Source organism: Bos mutus, chromosome 26 (assembly GCF_027580195.1).
Source record: "Bos mutus isolate GX-2022 chromosome 26, NWIPB_WYAK_1.1, whole genome shotgun sequence".
Taxonomy (NCBI): domain Eukaryota; kingdom Metazoa; phylum Chordata; class Mammalia; order Artiodactyla; family Bovidae; genus Bos; species Bos mutus.
Genome location: NC_091642.1, coordinates 35,721,824 through 35,749,728, shown reverse-complemented (window position 1 = coordinate 35,749,728; position 27,905 = coordinate 35,721,824). Strand labels below are relative to the sequence as shown.

At 42.1% G+C, this 27,905-nt stretch overlaps 1 protein-coding gene across 2 annotated transcripts in view; it reads left to right on the top strand.

Moving 5' to 3' along the window:
• PLCE1 (phospholipase C epsilon 1) overlaps window positions 1-27,905 on the top strand; it is a 372,454-nt gene that overhangs the window by 315,501 nt on the left and 29,048 nt on the right. Inside the window, exons 19-24 of one of the 2 annotated variants that reach the window (XM_070363814.1) lie at window positions 2,828-2,986; window positions 10,996-11,125; window positions 14,756-14,877; window positions 15,777-15,894; window positions 20,946-21,077; window positions 22,201-22,491. In XM_070363814.1, coding sequence (XP_070219915.1) covers window positions 2,828-2,986; window positions 10,996-11,125; window positions 14,756-14,877; window positions 15,777-15,894; window positions 20,946-21,077; window positions 22,201-22,491 — 952 coding nt within the window. The remainder of the gene's footprint in view (window positions 1-2,827; window positions 2,987-10,995; window positions 11,126-14,755; window positions 14,878-15,776; window positions 15,895-20,945; window positions 21,078-22,200; window positions 22,492-27,905) is intronic. The other variant, XM_070363815.1, reaches the window with a different exon arrangement.

The following is a 27,905-nucleotide window of genomic DNA, read 5'->3' as shown; positions in this document are numbered from 1 at the left end:
CAGTAACTGTGGCACATGGGCTTAGTTTCTCTGAGGCATGTGGGGTCTTCCAAACCCAGGAAGCAAACTCACAGCTACATTGCAGGTGGATTCTTTACCACTGAGCCATCAGAGAAGCCCTCTAAACTTTTTTGATTGCATACTTCTATCAGTAAAACACACCATGTATTCCTATTGTGTATATTGACTTATTCATAAATTATATACATATCCTACTTATTAACATAACATAACAGGGACTTCCCTGGTGGCTCAGACGGTAAAACATCTGTCTACAATGTGGGAGACTCGGGTTCAATCCCTGGGTTAGAAAGATCCCCTGGAGAAGGAAATGGCAATCCACTCCAGTACTATTGCCTGGAAAATCCCATGGACAGAGGAGCCTGGTAGGCTACAGTCCATGGGGTTGCAAAGAGTAGGATACAACTAAGCGACTTCACTTCACTTTACTTATTAACATATTTCATATATTAATTAAAACATGCAAAAATAAAATATAAAAGAGGGTAACAGAAAGGATGAAAGTAAAGAATAGCATTTTAATGCTATTATTTATTTATGATACAAAAACCTTTTGCTATCATAAAAAAATTAGGACTATTTATTTATTATCTAAATTTTTAGTGGGAACAATGTGATTGAATACACCTCATTATTTTTGAACTTTTGTGATTGCTGACTTGCATGTCTGGTTTTAAGCTTAGTTTATTATTTCAGTATTTGTCTTTAATAGTTATCAGATCAGATCAGATCAGTCGCTCAGTCGTGTCCGACTCTTTGTGACCCCATGAATCACAGCATGCCAGGCCTCCCTGTCCATCACCAACTCCCAGAGTTCCCTGAGACTCACGTCCATCGAGTCAGTGATGCCATCCAGCCATCTCATCCTCTGTCGTCCCCTTCTCTTGCCCCCGATCCCTCCCAGCATAGTAGCTGATGAAGATGCCTTACAAAGATACCTGTACACAGATGGAAAAGGGTTATCATTAACTGCACTTGTTAAATCACGGTACTCATTTCTCAATTCCATTAATGAGGCAAAGGTTCTTGTTGGAATTTGGCTAGAGAGTTTGTATGTAAAGGTCTTGCCTTTATATACTTTTATATTTTGGGGCTTCCCTGGTGGCTCAGATAGTAAAGAATCTGCCTGCAATGCAGGAGATGAGAGTTCAATCCCTGGGTCAGGAAGATCCCCTGGAGAAGGGAATTGTGACCCACTCCAGTATTCTTTCCTGGAGAAGTCCATGGACAGAGGAGCCTGGCAGGCTACAGTCCATGGGGTTGCAAAAAGTCAGACACAACTGAGCAACTAACACTTTCACTTTTATATTTTTAACAGATGAGTTCAAAGTCCACTAAAATCCTTCCTTTAGAAGATTTTGTAACGATTAGAAAATCTGTTTCCAAGTTTTCTGACTGTGCATACATGAGTGTTTATGTTAAAATACATTGTTTCCTACAACAAAATCACATCACAATAGAAATATCTTTAGACAGCTGTCTTTACTCTTTCCAGAACACAGATTTTATCTAAAAAGCAACTGCTTTCTCAATCAATGTTAAAATGTTACACTTACCATATAGGAACAGACTAATAGTGATTTTATAATCTTCATCATTTGGTAACAAAGTGCAGCACAGAAAAAGTCAGAAATTTTAGGATACTTTTTTTTTTTTTAAAGAAAATTGCATAACTTAGAATACTCCTTTGACTAAGTGGGCTTCACTGGTGGCTCAGACGGTAAAGAGTCTGCCTGGAGACCCAGGTTTGATCCCTGGGTCAGGAACATCCCCTGGAGAAGGAAATGACAACCCACTCCAGTATCCTTGCCTGGAAAATTCCATAGACGGAGCCTGGCCGGCTACAGTCCATGGGGTCACAAAGAGTCAGACTCGACTGAGCAACTTCACTTTCTTTGACTAAGTGCATTTTCCTCATATAAAGTGTGAGCTTCTGTATGTTGTAAAGGATTTTCATAATCACTTTTCATCTAGTTACAAAATATTTTAAAGAAAAATCTTTTTGCGAAATTAACCACAGTGGTCACCATGGCACCCAAACTGTGATCATCTCAGTAAGCTGGTACCAAACAAAGATGTGAGGGACATACCTTTGGTCCCTCTGCGTCAGTGGAGAGCCCTCACCAGTCCTGCAGGCACCTTTATAAACAGCCCCTGACATGGACTGAAGGCCCCGTTTTCAGTCTGTACGTTAAGCGCTAACAATCTTCCATTTTTGTTCTGTTTTCATTAAAAAAGAAAAAAAAGACAACTAGAAATAGAAGCTGCCATATTTTCTACCCTCACCCCAGGGGGTCATCCTGTGCCTTCCCCTACACCCACCTCCTTGGGGGACACAAATGTCCCTTTGGAGACCAGTGCTCAGGAAACCTTTGTGAGAATGGCGTCTGCGGCTCTTTATACCAAATGGTGACAATTTCTCCCTGTTATTTTTCATTTTGTCCCAACTTCGCACCTTCTTCAAGGTTTATCTCCTGTGCCCACTTCTGGAACAGTCCATATTCTACAGACCACGTCCTCTGACTGAATCTCTTTTTCTTCTTTTGTACATCAGACCCCAGAGTATCTTCCTAAACAGTTAGAGCTGCCCTCTGGAGAGTGGCCTCAAGCCCTCTTCGTGGTTTCTAACTACCTCCCTTCTTTCTGCTAAGAAGCTATGCAGAGGGTGGGGACACACGGATACAACTTCTTTCCTAGCTCCTCTTCCTGGGATTTTTAGAAGAATCCCACTGGGCTGAAATATCTAGCCAAGTGACTCAAGTATAGACAAAAGTCACTGATGATGTGCTTTCCTTTATTGTTTCAGACTGTGTTTGGAGAAAAACTGGTAGCTAAATTCTTATTTGAGAGTGATTTCTCAGATGATCCTATGCTCCCCTCACCTGACCAACTCAGAAGGAAAGTGCTTCTCAAAAATAAGAAATTAAAAGCCCATCAGACACCGGTGGATATCTTAAAGCAAAAGGTACGCTCTTGTTAAAGAGATTACAGGGATGCTGCATGCCCAGAACAAAGAAATTGATGTCATTCTAAACTTTCAGCCAGGTAACCGGTTTTTGGAGATTCCCTTTCCTTGAATGATATATTTGAGTTTTGGCTTTTGTTTTAATAGACTGATAAATACTCTCTTCCCACTCACATAAAATTTTATTTTGAAAAATTGATATAGAATGCACCTCATTGTTTAATTTATTTTGGGCAGAATAATGTATGACCTTTATCTCTGGATCTGGGCTTCACAATTCTCAACCCCTCAGTGGTCACTGGAGTCCCCTTTAGAAAGCGTCCCTGCCCCTGTGGAGCTCTTGAACATGGGGTTGTGACCCCTGAGGTCAGTAGTAGACCCCCAGTGGCAGCAGCTCTGTGGTCCTAGCCCTGTGGAAGCTGGCACAGTGCATCACTGTGGTATGTGGACCCCAAGGCACTTCTGTATCTGCCTCACTCATGACATCTATACTCAGAGCACCCCAAACTTGCCTGCATAGCAGGCCCTCCGCCCAAGGATCTGTGAAAAATTTCAGGTCCAGGACTGGTAAGTCCATACACCAGGTTGGACGTACTCATTGCACAAAATGACAGCTGCCAAAACTATTTGCCCTATTTAGGAGGGCACTTTTGGCCCTGAAACACCACTTTTGAAACTTACCACAGCCAAGAGTTGCTGCATAAACCTCCTGCAGCCCCCAACAGGAGGAGAATAGTATTTATTTTGTATAAATATATAATAGACAACATAAATTATATACAAATATAACATACAAAAACCGTACTTGTCAAATAAATCAGCCCAGTCAGACTTACATTTGATCCAAAAAGGTCTGGCTTTATTTTTTTATTCACATAAACATTATATTATCATCCCTCTGATGCACATCTCACTTCTGAATTTTAATTCCAAGGTAGATGGATAAACAGACAGAGGAAAAGAAGGGAAAAGGAAAAGATAGGTAGATAGACAGATGATAGATAGATAGATACAGATAGATGATAGACAAGACATAAAACCTTGAATGTGTTTACTGCCTGGATGAAATAAGACGCCCCCTTCTTTCATTTCTTAAGACTCTCTCAGGAGCTCTGCATCCTCAAATGTTCTTTTTACTGCCTGGAATGGTTTTTCACCTCATCTCCTGTATCACTGCAAGATTGTTGCTTGGTCAGTGGGAGTTCTGCTTGTTTTTTGTAAAGCGAGAAGAACAATCATGAAGAGTAAGTGGGAAGGGAAAATTAGCCAACCACAAGCGTGTTCTCAGGCAGGCCTGTTTTTAGGTAGATATATTCCTAAGTATTTTATTCTTTCCGTTGCAATGGTGAATGGAATTGTTTCCTTAATTTCTCTTTCTGTTTTCTCATTATTAGTGTATAGGAATGCAAGGGATTTCTGTGTGTTGATTTTATATCCTGCAACTTTACTATAATCATTGATTAGTTCTAGTAATTTTCTGGTGGAGTCTTTAGGGTTTTCTATGTAGAGGATCATGTCATCTGCAAATAGTGAGAGTTTTGCTTCTTCTTTTCCCATTTGGATTCCTTTTATTTCTTTTTCTGCTCTGATTGCTGTGGCCAAAACTTCCAGAACTATGTTGAATAGTACTGGTGAAAGTGGGCACCCTTGTCTTGTTCCTGACTTTAGAGGAAATGCTTTCAATTTTTCACCATTGAGGATAATGTTTGCTGTGGGTTTGTCATATATAGCTTTTATTATGTTGAGGTATGTTCCTTCTATTCCTGCTTTCTGGAGAGTTCTTATAAAAGAGTACCCAAACATGTTGAAATTGGTTTCTTTTAAAGATCCAAACCTGCGTGTTCCTAGAAGTCTTCATGTGCCCTGGAGGCACACATTGCCCAATTTGACCCTCATGCACAGCTCTGGGCCAAGTGTTGCAAAAGCAGCCACCTTCAGGGGCCAACCAGGAAACATAAACATAAGAGCCAGCTGGATATATAACAGTTGGGAAGTGGCGAGGAGGGCAAGGGAGTGCACATGGCTTCATGAATGAGCAACCCTAATTAAAAATTCTTAAAACATTGCATCAGCCAAACAAGTCTGGTCTGGAGGTGAAGTCAGAGCTAAGTGCCACCAGTTTGAGACCTCTACTAGGTCTGCCTTTGTCCAGATCTGCACTCCCCAAAGCTGCTGCATTTACTTGGGTTCCAGAAGCCATGAGACCTATACTGCTGCTGCTGCTGCTGCTAAGTCGCTTCAGTCGTGTCCGACTCTGTGCGACCCCAGAGACGGCAGCCCACCAGGCTCCCCCGTCCCTGGGATTCTCCAGGCAAGAACACTGGAGTGGGTTGCCATTTCCTTCTCCAGTGCATGAAAGTGAAAAGGGAAAGTGAAGTCACTCAGTCATGTCTGACTCCTAGCGACCCCATGGACTGCAGCCTACCAGGCTCCTCCATCCATGGGATTTTCCAGGCAAGAGTACTGGAGTGGGGTGCCATTGCCTTCTCCTGAGACCTATACAGATGGGCTTTATTTTGAAGCTGTTTGACTAAAATGTTAGCATGTGTATGCCTATGCCCGGCCCTCCTCAAATTCTGCAGCAGAAACTGACTCCCCAACATAAAAGGCACTTTTTCTTTGGCAGCGCTGTTCCTCCACTCTGCTTTCTTTATCCAGAAACTGCTGCCCACATCTCAGTGCCAAGCAGATGCAGCTGCCCTCTGCTCTATGGTCTTCAAGACGTAGTTGGATGTTCTTGTAGCTGCTGCCTTTCCTGTTCTTTGCACATTTGCAGTGACTTATACAGTGTCCATTCCACTAATGAATAGATTGTGTTGTTGCAAAAGTCTTCTGTATGTGGAGCCCGAATCTTCCTTCCTGTTCCTCCTACTCTTTGGCACAACTTTCCTCTGCAGCTGCACAGACTAATTGCACATCCTAAAAGCCAGCATGTGTCTTCTCACCAGCTTTTCTCTTCTCCAAGCTAAACGTTCCTGTTGTGTCAACAGTGCCTCACAGGATATGACTCTTCCATTAAGACTATTTTGATATTCTTACATTTGTGGATATGCTTGAATTTGTCCATCTTAAAACATGATTTCCAGAACTAAGTCCATGCTCAGGGTCTGTCAACTCATGAACAGTATAAGCATCACATCTCTTAATCTGAACTTTATACTTCAGTTAATACAACCTCAGACTGTTCTCGCTGTTTAAATTCTTTAACACCTATCAGGCCCATGTTGAGTTTGTGGAAAACAAACAGTTCAGTTGTTTTCATAGGACTAAACTTATGTCTAGTCTCCCCATATTTCCAGGTTTACAATTAATGTTAACCTTCCGCATAGCAGGAGCCTCACATTTATCACTATTAAATTTGCTCTTCTTGGTTTGAGTACGTTATTACAGCATATAAGGTTCCCTGTGGGTTTTAACATTAGTCATCCAATGTATTTATTAGCAGTTTTCCAAACTGTGCCTTCACCCAGATTGCCCTTGAGCCAGATGGCCCAGTGGAGAGCCCTGTGGCCCTTCTTGCAGGACCTCCCTGGAGTTTAGGTGATTATCCCTCCTATCTGGTTCTCTGTTCTCTGAAACCCACATTTCTGCAGAATCTGGTTCAACCTCTTTCATTATAGAATAGAAATTGAGGTCTAGCCATCTATGGGACTTTCTCCAAGCCTCCCAGCTCGAAGTGGCAGAGGCAGGATTCTGATTCAGGTCTTTAGGAAAGACCTTGTCAAAGGCAGTCCAGAAGTCAGGATACACTGATAAGAACCACTGGGGCAGGGACTTCCCTGGTGGTCTAGTTGCTAAGACTCTGCACTCCCAGTGTGGGAGGATTGAGTAGTTCGATCTCTGGTAAGGGAACTAGATCCCATATGCCACAAGTAAAGATGCTGCATGCTGCAGCTAAGACCCAACGCAGTTAAATAAAGAAAGAAAGCATCACTGGGGCACTTTCAAAGACACAGAGGCTTGGGTCCCAAATCTGCCTAACTAAATCAGAATTGCCATAAGGAAGTCCTGGTAGTCTGTTTACTTAAAAATAATTTTTACCATCCTGAAAGTTGGAAAATGCTGCTAATCTGTTATTTCCCGCAAAGTGAGTTACCTTACCCAAAAGGTCTAAACAGGTTACTGTATGGGAGATTCGTTCTTAGTAAACTTGTTCTACTTCTTTCTAGTCGCCTCTTTATTTTCTGTGTTCTCACAACCAAATAATCCATTCTGAGACTTTGTCAGGTATCACCTTGACATTTCCTACCATTTGACTTCCACAACTTACTTCTTCCTCCTTTTGGAAAAAATGGGACAATGTAATCCCATTATCACTGTTTTAAGCACAGTTCCAGACCCCCGTGATTTTCCAGGGAGTTCCCTGGTGGCTCAGATGGAAAAGAACCTGCCTGCAATGCAGGAGACCCAGGTTCAGTCCCTGGGTTGGGAAGATGCCCTGGAGAAGGGAATGGCTACCCATTCCAGTATTCTTGCCTGGAGAATTCCATGGACAGAGGAGCCTGGCAAGCTACAGTCCATGGGGTTGCAAAGAGCTGGGCATGACTGAGTGACTAACATGTTGACAGTCATATTGTCAAGGCCTTTCAGTTGCCTGACAGGCTGTGGGTCCAGACCTGGTGATCTGAGTTCACATGGGGCTAAGTGATGCATGCCTAGAGCTCCAGTGTGCTCAGAACCATTCCTAACTTAGAGCATCTGAGTGCTTTCTATTCAAAGAACTCACCCTCAGCAAGGATCGACTGACTCACAGCCGGATTTCTGAACCCTTGGTCTGAACTCCAACCTGCTAGACTCAGACAGTTCACTCTCAGTGCCTGGTGCTGTGCTGGGGGCTGGAGGAACCAAGCCAGTGAGACATGGCTCCTGCCTGGGCCCGTCTGAGCCAGAGTCTTCACCTGATCCCTACCTCTGACTCTCTGACCTATAACTGAATTGCTTTTATCAAGGGCTGAGATCCTGTTCTTCTGTCCTAAAATGAGTAGGATATTGCAAAAAATAAGGAAGTCAGCTCTTGACTGTCATTGGCCTACCCATCCCATACTTCCTGCACTGGGGGAAGTACCTGCAAGTTGATGGGACCTTGACACTCCGCTTTCTGATACCTGGCAGCGAAACTTTGAATGGCAGCTCTCCCTTCCTGGTTCTCCCAACTTTCTGCCCGGGGCGGGGGTGGGGGGGTGGGCGCTTCCCGGCTCTTGGCATTGCCAGTCATGATACTTGGCTCCACCCTGCATGTTTACTGTTTGGAGGCTATTTGCTTATTCAGGACAGATAGACTTGCTTCTGTGGCTCACTTGTGCCTGGAGCATATTTCCCAAAGTTTGAAAGAACACTAATCCTATGAGACACTCTGGAAAAAAAAAAGATTCCCAGTTAAATAAGCGTGGGAAATACTGCACTGGAGATCTTTGAAGAACCGTGATGCCCTTTAGCATATTTAATGAAGGCTCTGAGAAACTCCGTAGTAGGAATGTGTTTTAGTTTCTGTAAGATGTTGTTTTTAAACGTCCATTGTGTTGTGTGGTTACTGTAATTGTCATTTTTTTTATATAACAGCTGTAAGTGTTCCATAAAAATTTTGAGCTTAGGCCATGTTCAGTTATCTGGAGTGGACTGCATTGTAAAAGATTTATCTGTATATCGACATAGCCTAAATCCTATCTTCCTTATGTATACATTTTATTATAAATACAATATAATCACATTTCAGGAAGCTTAAGGAAGAATTATTGTAAAATACACTTAATTCCGAAGCCAAACACAACCTGTATCACAGGGATTCTCAACCTTAACAGTATCTATGGATAGAATTCAGGAGGCCCATGAAGTTAGGTGAAAAATTCATTTTTTTCTTTTTTGGCCACACCACGCAGCTTGCAGGATCTTATTAATAGTTCCCCAACCAGGGATCGAACCCATGCTCCTTGCAGTAGAAGCACAGAGTCCTAATCACTTGGGCCTCCAGAGAATTCCTGAAAAAAACAAAAATTACATCTTAATTTTCACTAACCTGTAGCTAAAATTTAGCCTTTCCTCTGATTATAAATATAAGAAACACACTAGAATAAACTTGACAAAGTATGTCTTTGTCAGCAATAGAAATCACAGGTTTTCCATGTTAAATCAGAGTTGCTGCCATTATCTCCAAGAATTATTTATGCTCATCACTATTTCACAAGCATTACATGACCTACCATTATATATTTTTCACTGTGTTAATAAAGAAGCATATATTCCTATAGCACTGATTTGTCTTTTTAACATTTCATAACTATAGTCAACATTCCTTTTTTCCTTTGTAATCTTATATATTTTATTCTATGCATTTAAAATATTCTGAGAAGGGATCTTATCTCACCAGACTGCCCAAGGGATCTGTGCCTGCTGTATTAACATTTAAAATCTAGCCTTTTATGCATGACATTTTATATAATTATAATCATTATATAGAGACATAAAGGTATTCAGTCAGTTCAGTTCAGTCGCTCAGTCGTGTCCAACTCTTCGAGATCCCGTGAATCACAGCACGCCAGGCCTCCCTGTCCATCACCAACTCACAGAGTTCACTCAGACTCACGTCCATCGAGTCAGTGATGCCATCCAGCTATCTCATCCTCTGTCATCCCCTTCTCCTCCTGCCCCCAATCCCTCCCAGCATCAGAGTCTTTTCCAATGAGTCAACTCTTCGCATGAGGTGGCCAAAGTACTGGAGTTTCAGCTTTAGCATCATTCCTTCCAAAGAAATCCCAGGGCTGATCTCCTTCAGAATGGATTGGTTGGATCTCCTTGCAGTCCAAGGGACTCCCAAGAGTCTTCTCCAACACCACAGTTCAAAAGCATCAATTCTTCGGCACTCAGCCTTCTTCACAGCCCAACTCTCACATCCACACATGACCACAGGAAAACCATAGCCTTGACTAGACGGGCCTTTGTTGGCAATGTAATGTCTCTGCTTTTGAATATGCTATCTAGGTTGGTCATAACTTTCCTTCCAAGGAGTAAGCATCTTTTAATTTCATGGCTGCGGTCACCATCCACAGTGATTTTGGAGCCCAAAAAATAAAGTCTGACACTGTTTCCTCTGTTTCCCCATCCATTTCCCATGAAGTGATGGGACCGGATGCCATGATCTTCATTTTCTGAGTGTTGAGCTTTAAGCCAACTTTTTCACTCTCCTCTTTCACTTTTAGTTCCTCTATTGTTGAACTTTTAGACTGTTTCCTGTTTTTAATTCACGCAAATAACTTTGTCTGTACTTTGGACTATTTCCTTATGCTAGGCTCCCAGATTTATATTTATTCTTATATCCTGCATTATTCCCTCACAGTAATTCTACTCAAATGTAGAGGCACATGACCTTCCTGTGTGCTAACACATCAAGTTTCCAGAAGCTTCTAAGCCTATTTTGTTAATCTGACTGATGGTTCAGATAAAAACTTTTTTGAAACGTTGATAAAACTTTGTTGAAAAAACTTTATATTGTTCAAGGAATTTTATTTAAATCAACTATTCTTTTTTCCCATCCATAGGAATTCTAACATTTCTCTCAATGTCAAAGACCTTTAGATAGTATCTTAAGAAGCGGGGAGCAGATTTTTAGCAGAGATTTTCTTTTTCAAAATGGGTGTGCTAACTTACTTCCTCATCATTCAGGATTGATGGTTCTCTGAAGCACCCAGGTTTCTCCTGGGAAGCAGGAAAGTAGTCCTAGGGGACCTGGATTCCAATTCCTTGTGATAGTTTTCTAAAAGTTCCTGGATTCCAATTCCTTGTGATAGTTTTCTAAAAGTTCCTGGATTCCTCCTGCAAAGATGTTAACATTTGCCTAAGTATTGATGTTGTATTTTAAGTGAATGTAGAGTTTGGGTTTTTTTTTTCCCCCCAGATAATCAAAATAGGTTAAGCCACCTTTATGACTATGTAAGCATTGGGTAGTCCTTTTGAAAACCATTAATGAAAGTTTAGTAGCTGGGTATCTGCAGTCTTTAATTATTGATATCTTACAGGCTCATCAGCTAGCATCCATGCAAGCTCAGGCTTATAATGGTAGCAATGCCAGCTCCCCACCTGCTAATAATGAGGAAGAAGAAGATGAAGAGGATGAATATGATTATGATTATGAATCCCTCTCTGATGGTAAGAGAGCCAACACAATGCTGTACTCAGGGAAGCACACTTGGATGGTTTTTCTACTGGGTTTTTTGGTGTCTTTTTTTTTTTTCCCCCAAAATAAGTCTGGCACTCCATAGACAAACAATACAGATTGTTGTAATATTACCTAAGAGTTTCTGGAATCCTGTCACTTAGCAAGGAGGACCAAGCAAGGAAACAGATTCTTGTCAGCCACCAGAGCCATTACGAAAGGAAAGAAGAGGATGTGGAAAGCAGCACAGGAGTTGTTCCTAAATTGGTTTCTAGAGAAGGAGGTAGAATTACAGCAGAGAGACCACATTCTTAGAAAGAAAGTGAAGTCGTTCAGTTGTGTCCAACTCTTTTCGACCCCGTAGACTGTAGTCTATCAGGCTCCTCCGTCCATAGGATTTTCGTAGACTGTGGTTAAATCTTTTCTATCTCCTGAATCACCTGCAGGGGGTAGCATCGAGTTCCCATGCTTCTGTCCATTGCTTTCACTCTTGCTTTAAGAGCAGGGAAAAAAATGAAACATCATTCCCCTTCTGCACCCGCCCCCCTACCCTGGTTCTCACATTACTTAGCCAACCAGACATTTCTTTCTGGCCCCACCAAAAAGATAAAACAACGCGGGTGAGGACTACTGGTGCGCTACAAAAAAGTCACAGGAATGACATTACCCACCCCTGTTTTACAGGTGAAGGGGGCTTCTTACAAGAGAGTTAGGTTTCAGGTGTATTTCATCTGCGCTAAATTCATGTCTCTGCTAGAGATTATAAAATGCTTCCTCAGGTACTACTGCTAATGATGGATTGTTTTAATTTTGGCAACATCTGAAAGACAAATATGGAGTCATGAAAAAAAATGCCAAAGTTCCTGTTTACTTAAACATTTAAATGTAGACTATATTACTTCTCATTGTGTTGTTAATGTGTAGATATACCCAGACCAGCAACCATTTACCACTTGCATTAAGACTGCAGCCAAGGGACGTCCATGGAAGTCCAGTAGCTGGAACTTTGTCTTCATTGCAGGGCATGCAGGTTCCATCCCTGGTCAGGAAGCTGGGATCCCACATGCGTCGAGGCCAAAAAGCCAAGACATGGAACGGAGGCAGTGCTGTATCAAATTTACTAAAGACTTTGAAAATGCCCTACATCAAAAAAATCTTAAAAAACGACAGCCAAGCCTCCTCCAAATATCCGCTTCTCATGCAGCATGATTGTCTAGTCATGTTTCATTAGCCTCCATCATGGTCAGCAGCTACAGTCTAATCTGTTTCTGCCCCCAAATATAATTCTAGTCTCTGTCCATTTAATAATTGTCCTTAGTAGTAGTTGATTGCTTCATGTGCTCACTCAGTCGTGTCGGGCTCTTTCTGATCCCAAGAACTGTAGCCAACCAGGCTCCTCTGTCCATGGTGATTCTCCAGGCAAGAATACTAGAGTGGGTTACCATGCCCTCCTCCAGGGGATCTTCCCAACCCAGGGATCGAACCGAGGTCTTTGGGTGGATTCTTTACCGTCTGAACCACCAGTGAAGCCCGAGAATACTGGAGTGGGTAGCCTTTCCCTTCTCCTGGGGAACTTCCTGACCCAGGAGTTGAACTGGGGTCTCCTGCATTGCAGGCAGATTCTTTACCAGCTGAGCTACCTGGGAAGCCCTGACTGCTTCATACCATCAGCTAAAAACTGACCTGAAACCCTGTCAGTTAACACAAGGGGCATATTCTCTAAATTGGGAGACTGAAAGAGGGTGATAACAAGAAGGAGTCAAGATCATTTCTTATATCCTATTCCTCAAAAGCTGTGGGAAGATCCCCTGGAGAAGAGAATGGTAACCCACTCCAGTATTCTTGCCTGGAGAATTCCATGGACTTAGGAGCCTGCTGGGCTATAGTCTATAGTGTCACAAAGAGTCAGACACAACTGAGTGGCTAACACCTTCACTTTCACTTTTCTGAATCCATTGAAAGCAAGTCAGGCTGAAAACTCACCTAGGTAGCCCTAGTTTATCTCTGTGACAGCTCTAGTCCTCAGTTTTCACATATATAAAATGAGCAAATTTCTCTAAAGCCTTTTTTTGGCTATAAAGCTGTGATAGTTCCTGGGAACTATCTGAAAATTACTTACAGAAAATCTAAAGGAAGTTGCAAATGAGGCTCATTTATTTCAGGAAGTACTACTCTGCCTTTTGGCCAGTAAGTTGTTAATGAATATTTATTCAATTAAATTTTATTAAAGCAACATCAATTAATTTTTCCCCAACCTTGCTGTACATCTTAACTAGCGTTGAACATGCACTATAGATTTGAATTTACAACTTTATATAGACATTCTGTGACTTCATATATATGGAGTCTAATGATTGCATGATTCTAACACATTAATCAATTTCTATCCATTCGACATGAAGTGTTTTGCAGACTGTTAGGACCATCAGTAACTGAAAATATGTAGTGTGAATGTGGCAGCATGATTAATGTTAACAATGTTTGCACTTCTTTTATTGCTAGGCTTTGCATCCCTTAATAGTCAAATTATGAAATCAGCGGAAGAGCTCTTATTTCATTTTTCTTGTAATTTAAGCTGTTGTTATTTAAGCTTTACTTCATACCTTAATTTAATTTATCTGGCTTTTTGCCTTAATTTTCTTACTGTTATCCTCTTTCTGATTCTGTTTTTCTGTAGCAGATGTCCTTACTGCTTCTCCCGCTCCTAACAGTCAGGAAGGTAAAGCCATTTGAACCTGGCATTTTAACTGCATGAATGTCAGCATTCTGTTGCCTGTTGTTTAGGTCCGATTCGCATGTGACACTTATAAGAATAAAAATGTCATTAACTGATTGATCTCATTTATTTCTCGGCAGCCTGCATGGCCCTGATTTGGTATAAGGATATTTTGGTCTAAGCATTTGTGGTCTGATGAGATAGTAAATTGTGGGTGAGAAATGAGCTTTCTTGTGTGTCGTTTTAAAAGAACATAATCATGTTTATTTTCCTAAAACCTTTAAAGTCATTTTGAATAGAAATTCCAAAGCAAGAGCAAAGTATAAGATTATCTTTCATATTTTGGAAATGTTTAAATCTATCTTGATTCCTCACCTTAAGATTCTCCCTTCATAAATTGATAGACAATTATGAAAACTTTACTTCCCAATTAAATATATTTGTGAAAACTGCATGGCAAATAACAATGCCTTTTTCCCCTCTGGTTTTGACATTTCTAGAGGTAAAAGAAACTAATAGCTTCATTTTTAAGTGAGAGTGATTAAATCATGTCTGTACCATCAAGAAGTGATTCAACCACTCAACCTTTCCCAAACTTGTGTGCTGAGAGCTTCTTGACAGGGTATCTTCCATAATCTGTGCACAGTTCTAATTGTCTGTATGAAAATGAGTTTTCTCATTTAGATTATGTCTATATGGTACCAAAACTACTGGTAAGTTAGTCCATTCAATCAAAAATGAATATATCATTTAACAAAATTTAAGCCATTATTTTGGTAACATGTAGTCAGCACCTCAGTCTTACAGATAAGCACAAGTACTTGGATATTCTTGGAGTGATGTATAGACACAACCTTAAGTGCGGCATTCAGTTCTTATTCACTAAAGCCTGCCAACTCATTTTCAGACAACATTCTAGAAGACAGAGCTGAAAATAAATCATGTAATGACAAACTTCAGTTTGAGTATAATGAAGAAATCCCCAAGAGGATAAAGAAAGCAGATAACTCTGCTTGCAACAAAGGGAAGGTGAGTGCATGGTTTCTGTTTGATTGCATTTGGACATGGTATTCTTGTCAGTTTCAGGTAGGATTTCACTCCCTCCCTATCCCTTCCCTTTACCTCGCCCCTCACTTTCCCTTGAATGCCAAAGCCCAGACAGTGGTGATATGGGCCCACTTCTGTCATTTATAGAAAATTAGTCATTTATTCACCCAGCCAGTACCTACTAGAGGTGTAGCGTGTGGTAGGCACTAAGGTAGCACAGGAGGTGACTTAGCAATGGAAATAAACATGTCAACCGTGCTTGGAAATGATTACAAAGAGCAGTGATTACACATTGTTATCAGATCATCTGGCAGATGAAGTTGAGAAGCAGATGAAAACAGGGCATTCAGAGCAGGAGGACAACCTGGTATCTTTAGTGAATTGCCAGAAGTTTTAAAGTTGTTTGGGATGACCAAGAAGATGAACAGGGCTGATTGGGAAGTGTTAGCACAGGGAGGACACTAAGAATGAAAAACTAAATGAGATACCTGGACCCAGTCCTCAAGTGCCTCACAGTGCTAGACTCTGAGCAAATCGATAGTTGCAGTGACATTGTTGGAAAACAAAATAACAAAATATGCCAAAAATTTGAGCCACAGAAGATACATACTCCATCATCCATTTGTTCAACAAATATGCATTGAATGTTCTACATTTAAGACCCTGAACTATGCCCTCGGGGAAGATGAAGAATGTTAGACTCAGCCATTGCTCTCAGAAACCTTTTCTCTAGGGAAGGTGTTAGAATGTGTACGTGGATAAGATAGAGTAAGGGAAACACACTGATGACAAAAGAGAGGAACAAAGAGCTTTGGGGATTCAGAGGTAAGTGATCTGATCGGTAGCTTCCCTGTAAACCAGTATCATTGTTCCCTTGATAGGTTTATGACATGGAATTGGGAGAAGAATTTTATCTTCCTCAGAATAAAAAGGAAAGCAGACAGATTGCACCAGAGCTTTCTGACCTTGTCATCTATTGCCAAGCAGTAAAATTCCCAGGTAAGAGTAGACAGTATCATTTATAGCATTTAAAGATACCAAAAGATACAACAAATATGCTATTTAATCAGGTGTTGCGAATGGTCTCAAAATAACTAAACTGTGTTGCAGAAATCACTGTTACAGTACCTTCTAAATGTTTATTATTATTATTATTGTTTGCTTTGGTGCTGATGTGGATAATACCATAATATTATCATTTTTCAGACCATATCATTTCTCTTCATAATAGTTAATCATAATATTCATAACAACTAATAGCTAAAATTTATTAAGCACTTAATTTTAAGTACCAGGATTTGTATTAAATATTTTACATACATCATCTTAAATGACTTCATAATAATTCTGTGAGTAGGCAGATTTATCCCTATTTTTACGTAAAACAATCTGAGAGAGATGAAATAATTGGCCTAAGGTTTCAGAGCGTATCAGTTAAGACTCTTTTCTTTGAAAGTGGCAGAAATTGGCATAAGCAAAGAAGAAATGTATTGACTTGTGTGTTGAAAACTGAAGAGATAAACAAGTTTCAGATACATCTTGATCCAGGGCCTTCCTCTCTCCCCATAGGGTCACCCCGTTGACTCTCACTGGGTCCCCACTGTGTTGGCCCTTTTTCCTTCACGGTGGCAAGGCAGCCGCAGCAGGCCAGCACCGCATTCTTCTAGATTCAGCTTCAGTAGGAGTCTCTTTCAGAACTTTCAGCAGCAGTTTCGTTGTTTTTCATTGGATCTTTGCCCGTCCCTGAACCAGTCACCGTGATCAAGGACATGCAGTGCTCCGACAGTCTAGGGCAGTGGTCCCTAATCTTTTTTGGCAACAGGAGCTGGTTTCCTGGAAGACAGTTTTTCCATAGACGACAGGGGGGAAGGGGTGGGAGAGGAGGGCAGAGAGGAAGGCTTCATGATGATTCAAGAGCATTACATTTATTATACCACTGCTGACCTGATAGGAGTTGGAATGGGAAAGGGCTGTAAATATGGATGAAGCTTTGCTCACTCACTCACCTGCCACTCACCTCCTGCTATGGGGCCCTGTTCCTAACAAGTTACTAACCACTGCTAGTCTATGTCCCGGGGATTGGGGACCCCTGGTCTGGGGCTTATGTCATGTGCCCATCCCTGAGCTAGGTAGTGAGTCTCCATCCAAACTGCAAAGATCAAGGACAAAGTTTCAGTGGAGCTTTCCCCCACTGGTCATCTTTAGAAGTACAAGTAAACTTAAGCTGATAAACCATTGCCCCCAAAAATGTGCATTTCAGTTAATAAAGGATAGAATTCTGATTCTGAAGCTTGTCTGCCTCCAAAGTCCAGCTCTTAACCCTAGAGCTACCCTCATATCTTGTTAGGGCATAGTGAGCTCATCCAAATGGAGCAGCAGGAGGCAGAGGGCAAACAGGAAATCCATAAATATCTGGAAGTCAGAAAAATTCATCTCCTCTTATTAAGAAGAAAGATTCCCTTGTACAAGATTTCTGAGGACAGGAAAGCAGCTGGCACTGGGGCACCCATCTAAAAGTTAGTAAGCAGCTTGGATGAACTTGACCTAGAGAGGGAAGTTAAAACCCCAACCCTTATTTTTTTAAAGGTGGTCTGGATGCAGATCCTGCTTCCAGAGGCTTTATCTTAAGCCCCAGTTCTCATACTCTGCCTTGCAAATGGGACAGAGGTCTTAGGCTATTAAAAAATTAGATAACCAGTGGTTTCTTCACACACCAGAGGAGGAAAAAAATCATAGGACTTTCTCAATTTTAGATTTTCTTTCGTAAACTGTTTTTAAACTTTTGGCAGCCGCTACTGCCTATCTGCTAGCAAATTCTGTTGAGGAGGATAAGAGTGAATAAGTAGCCAACAGTGGCAACCCACTCCAGTAATCTTGCCTGGGAAATCCCATGGACAGAGGAGCCTGGCGGGCTACATATTCATGGGGTCGCAAAGAGTTGGACACGAATTAGAGACTAAACAACAGCAACAACAGATCTCAAAGAAACAAAAGAACCTGGCCATGTAGGGTTAGTTTCACAGATCCTGATTTTCTAGCTCCTGAGTACCGTATGACCGTATCTGCAGTTAGTGAAATTGTTCTTATCATGGGATAAAATTCTTTCACGGTCAATGAGCCTCATGGCCTGCATGTCCCTCATCACAGGAACAGATGTGAAGACCACTCCATCCAAGAATCATACTCACTGCATCTCTTGTTCTTTATAAATTCAGCTGCCACTGCACCCAAAATGTTCCTCTGGCTTTGTCTTTTCCTCTCAAGAGCTGAGTAAACAAAGAGTACAAGTTCCCAGAGATATTTGAAGTCACCATGAGAGATTACATTTCTCTGCTGATAGAGGATTGTGGAAGGGTCAAAGGTCATTTGGTACAGTTTCTGACTTGAGGCACAGGCAAAGCATGGGGTTGTTTGACTTGTTTTTAAAATTCCAAGTGTGCTGTTTTTTAAAAGTGTTTAAATAGCACACATCCTTTATAAGTATACTATATTCTAATCCCCCCTTTTTTTAACCTTTTTTTTAGTAGTTGAAGTTTCTCACATTTTTTCCCCAAATTTATTTCCTTTCTCATAATGACTAAATTGCATTGCCAGAATCATTTTCATAATAGCTTCTAAATATTTATTGTCATTATGATTTGTTTGGATAATTCAGGAGGAAAATACCCTACAGTGTCCATTTCCTTGAGACACAACTTAAAAATTTATATGAATATAATAATTTTTAAAAGTGTTCATTTTGCTCTACTGTTGATTTAATTTTGCTACATCATCAGTTTCAATGCGTCTCACCTTTCACCATCCCAAGTCCCTTCCCAAGGAGCCACCATGCAAAAAGTTCTTCAGAGCAGGGAGGCACTGTGAAAACCATGGGTGCGTCCTTCCCCAGATCAGGGACCTGCCTCACTGCAGGGCTCCGCTCCTCAGTGACCTTGGCTGGGACAGTTGTATAACTTCTCTGCACTTTGGGTTCCCTACTGGTGAAAGAGGCATAACTTGCAAGGTTGTTGTATAAATAGTTCTAACTTGCAAGGTGGTTGTATAAATTAGCAATAAGGTACACAGTGTGAATAGCACGCTATCTGGAAAATAATTGGCTCTCTGGAAATGGTTGTTGTCGTTGTCACTGGTGAACGGACCAACTGGGCAGATTAAGGGTCTTTGTTGCTCTTTCGATAACTTCTCTGGGTCTCTCCAGATTCCTTCCCTTTTCTTGATCACTCAGCCTTTGTTTTCTTGCTTGCTCACACCACCCCAGAGAACACCCAGGCTCCTCAGAGGGGGGCCATGTACCCTTGGGGGATGTCAGCATGTGCCAGGGTGTGTGCAAAAACCCCAGAATGAATGCAGCCCCTCATTCCAACCCTTCATCGGTTTTACTCGGGAGAAAACCCATTGTTACATCATTGTGTAGAGGGCAAAATTCACAAAAAAGTTTTAAGATAAAGCATAAGAATTCACTAGTTCAAGTTTGTGCATCTTTGCAGTTTCAGATACTCTAGAGGAAAGAAAACATGTAGAAGCCCCATAGCTACTATGCACTGAACATTTTCTCTGAACAAGACACCCTACTAAGTATGCAGATATACATTATCTCATGTAATCCTAACCAGGACTCTCTTAGAGATGAGGAATAAGTGGTGAGAGAGGTTAAGTAATTTGTGTGAGGTCGCTCCACAGGGAACAGGGCTTAAATTCCAGAGTCTACACTCTCATTGAGCTCAGTTGTGTCTGACTTTTTGCAGCCCTATGGACTGTAGCCCACCAGACTCCCCTGTCCATGGGATTTTCCAGGCAGGAATATTGGAGTGGTTTGCCATTTCCTCCTCCAGGGGATCTTCCCAATCCAGGTATCGAACCTGCTTCTCCTGGGTCTCCTGCATTGGCAGACAGAATCTTTTACCACCTAGCCACCTGGGAAGGCCACACTCTTATTAAGCACTACTTAATCCTGTCTTCTCACATGATATTCTTCGAAGGTTTATTTTCATCTTAAAGTGGCCTTCCTGAATGCTGCTTCAGGTAAAGGAATTACTTGCTAATGGTGCAATTGTAGAGAGCGGGACCAGTTTGAAGGCAACTCTGGTTTCACTGTTGCCTTTACATCCTGCCCAGGAGCCAGGTTTGCTTGGCGTGAATTTGTTTCCTCATTCAGCAGATACCTGTGAAGTTCCTGCTGTGCCCTAGCACTGGCCAGACAGGAAGGATCCAAAGAGTGGCTGGACCAGGAGTGAGGAAGAGAAGCCCTGAAATATAGTTATCAGCATAATCTGTTTCCCATTTAATCCTCAGATTAACCCCATGAAAGAGTTCCTATCACTGCACCCATTTTGCAGATAAGGCAGCTTGAGGAACCAAGAAGGTAGATGTTAAGTCAAGGTTCCTGTGGGCAGGAATTATCCTGGGCAGTTACGATATGAGCTTCCCAGGTGGTACTAGTGGTAAAGAACCTGCCTGCGAATGGGCAGGAGACTTTAGGGACTGTGGGTTCTATCCCTGGGTTGGGAAGATCCCCTGGAGGAGGATATGACAACCCACTCCAGTATTTTTGCCTGAAGAATCCCATGGACAGGGATTCTTGTTCCTGGCAGGCTAAAGTCCATGGGGTTGCAGAGAGTAGAACAGGACTGAAGTGACTTAGCACACGATTATATGACAGCTCAGGCCTTTGGCCATCCTTTCATCTCTCTAAACTGTGCTAATTAACCTAAACTAATTAGGTTCTGGAGTCTAATCTTTTAGACTCTAAAAGATTTTTTTTCTTGCAGTTTTTCAAAATCTTTCTGTTGCATAACCAAATAGGTATGGGTGTGATTTTGTGGTCATCTTGTAATAATCCTGCAGGTCTTGTCCCATTTGCCTACAGAGATAAAAACTTCACTGTCGTTACTTGCAATGCTATTATTAATCGTGCTAAAAATGCTAGAAATCTTCTGTACTGAGTTAGAAGGGAGTAGTAGGACTTCAAAATAAACATTAGCAGGGATGGAAAATGTTGAGTTCCCTTGCTTGTAGTTTTTGGCTTATTTATTTTCATTTTATGGGAACAGGCCTGTCAACTCTAAATGCATCTGGCTCTAGCAGAGGAAAAGAAAGGAAAAGCAGGAAGTCCATTTTTGGCAACAATCCGGGCAGAATGAGCCCCGGGGAGACAGCACCATTTAACAAAACATCTGGAAAAAGTAAAGTCACCTTCTGACAATATCTTTGCCTGATTTTGCATGCTGGAGGATTCTGAGATTTCACTAAGCACTTCCCTGGAAATTTTTAATCTTCTTTTTTTATATTCATGATTATTCATAAGTGTGGTGTAAATATTTTTTTAATTACAAAATTATTCTCTTAACTTCCTAAAAAATAGTCTTTCACTGAAGATGTTCTAAGAGTGTTTGCCTCAAAAGTAAAAATTGGAGCCACCTTGGAACCTTCTCATGGTTCTTGGAACTGCAGTCTTCCCCATTATAATTCCAGAAGATATATCCAGTTTATGTTTAATTACTTTTTATTGTCAAAATCATAAATTCTCATAGTTAAAAAACTCAAACTATAGAGTATTATTAAAGTTGCTTTCCACTCGCAACGTCCCAGTTCTACTCCCCAGAGGAAACTGCTATTAAGTTTATGGTGTTTAGTTCAAGAAAAATAAGATTCTTTTTAAGATAATCCAAATGGGATATAACTGAACATGTATAACTTTTATACGCACCATAGCTTTCTGCATAGCTTTCTGTGCATATAATCTACCTTATCCTCTTTTATGTCCCTATGGTATTCTATTGTGTGGATATATTGTCATTTATTTAACCATTTCTCACTGGTAGAACTTCTGAGTTGCTTCCTGGATTTTTGTTGCTGTGTGTGTGTGTGTGTGTGTGTGTGTGTGTGTGTACTGTAAAGAAAATACCGCTGGAGTGAATACCTTGTATATATATTGTTTTATATCTGTGCAAATATATCCACAGGACAGATGAGGTACTGAGGCAAAGAACTTTAGGGCTTTTAGTTTAAATTGGTGCTACACTTATTTTCAAACTCTATAGCTATCCCTTCTGAGGGGAAGATCTAGCTGGCTTTATTATTTATTGACTCGTGAATGGGTAGCATTCTACCTAGCGGGTAGAAAGGCACACCCTTAACAGCTGTCGTTTAGTCTCGAGGCGGTGGACTAACTCCCAGGTAACACTCGAGGCGCGCGCCGGTGTGTCACGTGCTGTGGGTGTGGCCTGCGATGTTGTTCAGGTTTCTCTTTCTGAAGTATCTCAAGTGTTCGGCACTAATCTGAGGCTGATCTCTGGGGGGGTTTAGGTTCCTGTGAAGGAATGCGACAGGCCTGGGAGGACTCTGCTTTCTCCGTCAACCCAACCACGTCCCTCAGCGCTATCATTAGAACTCCCAAATGCTACCATATCTCCTCACTGAATGAAAATGCCGCCAAACGTCTGTGTCGCAGGTATTCTCAGAAACTCATCCAGCACACCGCCTGCCAGCTGCTGCGGACGTACCCGGCTGCCACCCGCATCGACTCTTCCAACCCCAACCCCCTCCTGTTCTGGCTCCATGGGATACAGCTCGTGGCGCTCAACTACCAGACAGATGGTAATGGGCTTGCTTCTCCCCGAGGAGTGCCTCTCCCCTTGCTCCTTTGCATCTTACATCTCGACAAAAAACATGTTTTCAAGGGGGAAAGGGTCCCAACTAGGGCCTATGTGAGGGTAAAAATACAGAAGACAGAAAAGAGAAGAGAATTAGACACTAAATTTTACTCTTGACTTTTCAGAGTTAAGGTGATAGGGAAAAAAAAAAAACCCTCAGGGAACCCTGAATAGTCTCTTGTTCCTGCTCCATTTTTAAAGCACTTTTAATTTATTTTTATTATTATTATTATTTGTTAATGTTAATTTATTTTTTTAGTTGGAAACAAAGAAAGAAAGTGAAGTCGTTCAGTCACGTCCGACTCTTTGTGACCCCATGGACTATAGCCTACCAGGCTCCTCCGTCCATGGGATTTTCCAGGCAAGAATACTGGCGTGGGTTGCCATTTCCTTCTCCAGGGGATCTTCCCGAGCCAGGGATGGAACCTGGGTCTCTCAATTGTAAGCAGACGCTTTTACCATCTGAGCCACTAGGAAAGCTTCATGCAAAAGCCTCTGCCTTAATTGGAGGATAATTACAATACTGTGATGGTTTTTGCCGTGAATCAGCATAAATCGGCCACAGGTATACATGTGTCCCCACAATCCTGAATTCCCTTCCCACCTCCCTCCCCACCCCATCCCTCCAGGGTGCCCTGCTTCATGCATCAAACTTGCACTGGTCATCTGTTTTATATATGGTAAAGTACATGTTCCAATGCTATTCTCTCAGAGCATTCCCTCTCCTTCTCCCACTGAGTCCAAAAGTCTGATCTTTACGTCTGTGTCTCCTTTGATGCCCTGCAGGTAGGACAATCGGTACCATCTTTCTAAATTCCATATATATGCATTAATATGCAGTATTTGTCTTTCTCTTTCTGACTTACTTCACTCTATATAATAGGCTCCAGAATCATCCACCTCATTAGAACTGACTCAAATGGATTCCTTTTTAATTAACATTAAATAATATTCCATTGTGTATATGTATCACAACTTCCTTATCCACCCATCTGCAGATGGACATCCAGGTTGTTAAAGCACTTTTTAAAAATAGGACTGCTATCGATAGAGCTGTGTCCAATTTGTTTTTAAAGACCTGTTGGGGTAGAGATTTCTTAACACTCTTTAGTAACTGTCTTGGAAAAGGCAGTGGCCACCCACTCCAGTACTCTTGCCTGGAAAATCCCATGGACGGAGGACCCTGGTAGACTGCAGTCCATGGGGTCGCTAAGAGTCGGACACGACTGAGCGACTGTACTTTCACCTTTCACTTTCATGCATTGGAGAAGGAAACGGCAACCCACTCCAGTGTTCTTGCCTGGAGAATCCCAGGGATGGCGGAGCCTGGTGGGCTGCTGTCTCTGGGGTCGCACAGAGTCGGACACGACTGAAGCAACTTAGCAGCAGCAGCAACTGTCTTGCTCATTTCTTCTTCTTGCAGTTAAAAAGTAGGGTCTTTGCAAACACTTTGCAAGTTAATACCATTTTAACTCTTCTCATCCCTTTGAGATTGAAATGGAGATGAATGGTCAGTGCTCAGCGAGCAGCTAATGCAAAGGAAACAATCTGTGAATTATATGGACAGAGAAAGCAGTGTTTGTACTTCTCTGTCCATGAGATGCTCACTGGGGATAACGGGTGAGGCTGAAAACTCCAGAGTACAAGCCACCTTTAACTGCATGCTGCTCCCTGTCCACTGGGCTTCTTGGTAGCTCAGGTGGTAAAGAACCTGCCTGCAATGTGGGAGACCCAGGTTTGACCCCTGCGTCGGGAAGATACCCTGGAGAAGGGAATGGCAACCCACTCCAGTATTCTTGCCTAGACCAAGGCACCTGGTGGACTACAGTCCATGAGGTCGCAAAGGGAGAGACTGAACAGCAGCAGCCTGTGCTCATTCTTGACCCTTGTTATCTCATTTAATCTCTGAAACAACCCTAAGAAGTAGGAACCTTTATAATCCCTATTTCTCAGATAAGCAAACCAAGACAAAGAGCAATTAAGTTACTCAGGATCACAGAATGACTTAAAAATTCAAGGACTCTCAGAGCTTAGAGGATTAAGCGCTCTGGTTCCACTTAGATGTTGGGGGAGGTGGGGAGCTACAGCAGATGAAGAAAGAGCAGATGAGGAATGTTTCCTCGAAGCTCTTGCAAAAATCAGATTCTTCCCTTTGGACAGTCAAGCAGCCTGCGCCTTCCTCTCACGTGCAGTGAATCAGATCCTAACCAGCCGTGCTGACCCATCCACCATGGCGTAACCCTGTCTGCAGTCAAGGTCAGACCACAGCTCTAGCTCTGGGATCAGCCAGCCACCTGGCACTGGCGCCACCAGAGCCCATTTGTGGCCAACCCTGGTTAGAGACCTCAGTCATATTTTCTTGCCCTTGTTATATTTGCTCCTTTCAGTTGAAATTGAATAAGATAATGCAGGTGAAATACCATACTTAGCATAGTGCCTGGAGTGCAGACAGCATTCCACAAACATTAGCTCTCATTAAGTATTTTTGATAAGTTATGAAAACAGTACGATTTGGACTTGCAAGTGGAAATAATAGTGAAATATTTTCAAGGCTGTAAAAATTTCTTTTCAGTCTGTCCCAAGCGGCTTGTGGGTTTATATCTCTGGCCCTGTCTGTAGCCTTGTGTCCACTGGCGCCCTTGGTTGAGATGATACAGAAATATTTTAAGTGAACTGAAATAACTAGCTAAACGGTTTTCTCAAGGAAATGGCAATGCACTTGGTTTGGGACGTGTCCTTCCTCCTGAAGTGCTGAGGCTGGTGCAGACACACTGGCTCCACTGATGGCAGAGGGGGCCACAGCCGAAGGGGACACGGGAACGGGGCCCTCCTCAGGCCTCCTTGTGGTCTGGAAGCATGCACGGAGGCTGCAGTTTGGCCTCCGCTCATCCCTGGAGGCTCAGCCTCTTTCCCTAATCAAGCTGGGGTGCGTGTTCCAGCTGTCTTACTCAGGGGATGCAGGTGGCTGTGTCATGTGATTGATCCTCAAGTTTCTCTCTGTCATCTTCCAACCCAGGAGGGAGTGCTGCCATAGATCCTCTCTTGATTCAGTGCAGCCGGTAATGATGAAGCCTCTTCCACGCTGGACGAAGCTCACACTATACGCAGTTTCAGTTCATCTGTAAAAATGGTCTTCATTCTTGCACACTGGGGGTAGAGCCTAGTTCAATCCCTTGCACACAGTAGGTGCTCAATAAATGCATGTTGTGCTGAGCTAACACTGTCTTTATGAGCCTCAGCAGAACCTATCATTCTTGATTTTTGGTCCAGATCCCTTCTAGGTATTGCCAGGTGAATTTCAAGTCCAAAAAGACAGATAAGAGTCAACATTGGAATCACTATTTTTTAATTTTTGGAAAAAAAAAAATTCCTGGGTTAGGGAATGCTTGATTTTCCAGGAAATATCCCAACCAAGTAACAAATAACCCCTTCCCCAGACCCCTTGTAATAATCCAAATATGTTCCACGGGTCGTTTACCTAAAGCTTCCTGAATTTCAGGGGACCCTGGTGCCCCAAAGGCATGTCCATGGACTTAGGGTCACTTCTTCCCAAGATTTCTAATGGCTCCATCAACTCCAAGAAGGTCTGTAGTGATCTGAAACCAGGAGTATCCCAGGTCTACACTCAAAAAAACCAACTCTTAAGTTTGGAAACTGACCTGAAACTGATATGCAGACCCTGGTTATTATAGGCAACAGCCCCTCAAAGTTCTTTCCATTTGCATCAGGATGATTCTTCCCTCATATCCCAGGACCTACAAGTATGTAGAAATGCAGCCCCAAGTCAAAAGAAAAACTTCTGTTAATATTTATTGTGCTTTCCTGAATGATCGTCACACACTTTGTGATGACTTTTCCATCCCCCAAATATAGCGTAATGGTTATGAGAATGTGTCAACTTCACACAGGGTTTTTAATGACTAGAAGGACACAGGGGTAAAGGATATGCTTAATGTGCCATCCCATGCATTGACTAAGAGGGTTGATGGAGTTACATACATCAGTGCGCGTTCATTCTTGGTTAAAGCAGAGGTTTTAAAACTATAGCCCTAGTTGAAGTTTGGGGACCACCCTAGGGGGCAGTAGGAGGGCTAGATTTAAGCCCCATCTTTATTCTAACTGAGCAGCTCCACGTGGATCTGTTTTACATACCAAATCACCAAATGAGATTTTAGTCAGGAAAAAGTGCTTTGAAGTTTTGCAGAGCTACAAAGATAGACACAGTGCCAATGAAATCAGACTTCAAACCTGAATGAGTGTGGACAGTGTAATCATAATTCAATATCTATTGTTTATTGAGCACCTTCTATGTGCCAAAGGCTGGGGTAGGGATTTTTGCACATGATCTCTCTTATTTTTAGGACACCCAAGTGAGATGCACATTATATGGCCCAGTTCTTAAGATTAGGGAACTGTGAGTCAGGCTGCCTGGGTTCAAACCTTATCATTCACTTCTTACTAGCTAGATGCCTTGGACGTTTTCCCTTTTCATGCCTCAGTTTCTTCATCTATAAAAATGAGAAATATGAAAAGAGTCTACCTCATGGGTTACTGGGGGGCAGTAGCACACACAAGTTCTTAGCATGGGGCTTGATCATGTGACCCATCCTTACCCACATCTGTGCTCCTCTGTCACAGGATAGGCTGGGAAGAGAGTTTTCTCCTGTTGCAGGCAAGACAATTGTCCCCAGTGAATCAGGCACATTGGGGCTGGTAGCATCCTGTGCACTAATTTTATTGATAAGGGAGACAGAGGCTCAAGGAGCTTTGATGTGTGTGTAAGACATCTGACCCCAGAAATGCCTGCAAATGATCCCAGCCAACCCCACTTATGGGGAAATTTTTTTACTCACAAGACAAGGAGAGAGGCCAACTTCTCATTACTCTGCAGGCTTACTTGCCACACTTTTCCTTGATGTTGGTCCAGGTAGCAGAGTTCATTCTGCACATGGAAGGAATCTGTCAGAGGGGGCATTTGTCAGGTGTATCTCATAAACCTCTTGCTCACTTGGAATGCAGCTTTTCTGCAAACTTGTGCCATCAGATGTGAGCATTTGGGTGTGTACGAGCCCCAAACCTTGCAGGGATCCAACCATTCATCAGACAACTCTGCCAAATAAAATCTGGCCACAGAAGACTGGAAGCTGTTGTGAGGGTTCCCAGAGTGTATTATTGAGGGGATTGTGGACATAATGTGAATCACATGTGATAATAATTGTTTTTTCATACTTAACTACAATTTAAAAATAGAGGTAGAAATACTGTAATTTATGAGTTGAAATTGAGATTTCAAGGAAAAGATATGTTTCTTTGGCTCTTTTTCTGGTCTTTCTTGGATTCTTAAGATTTTATCTTAAT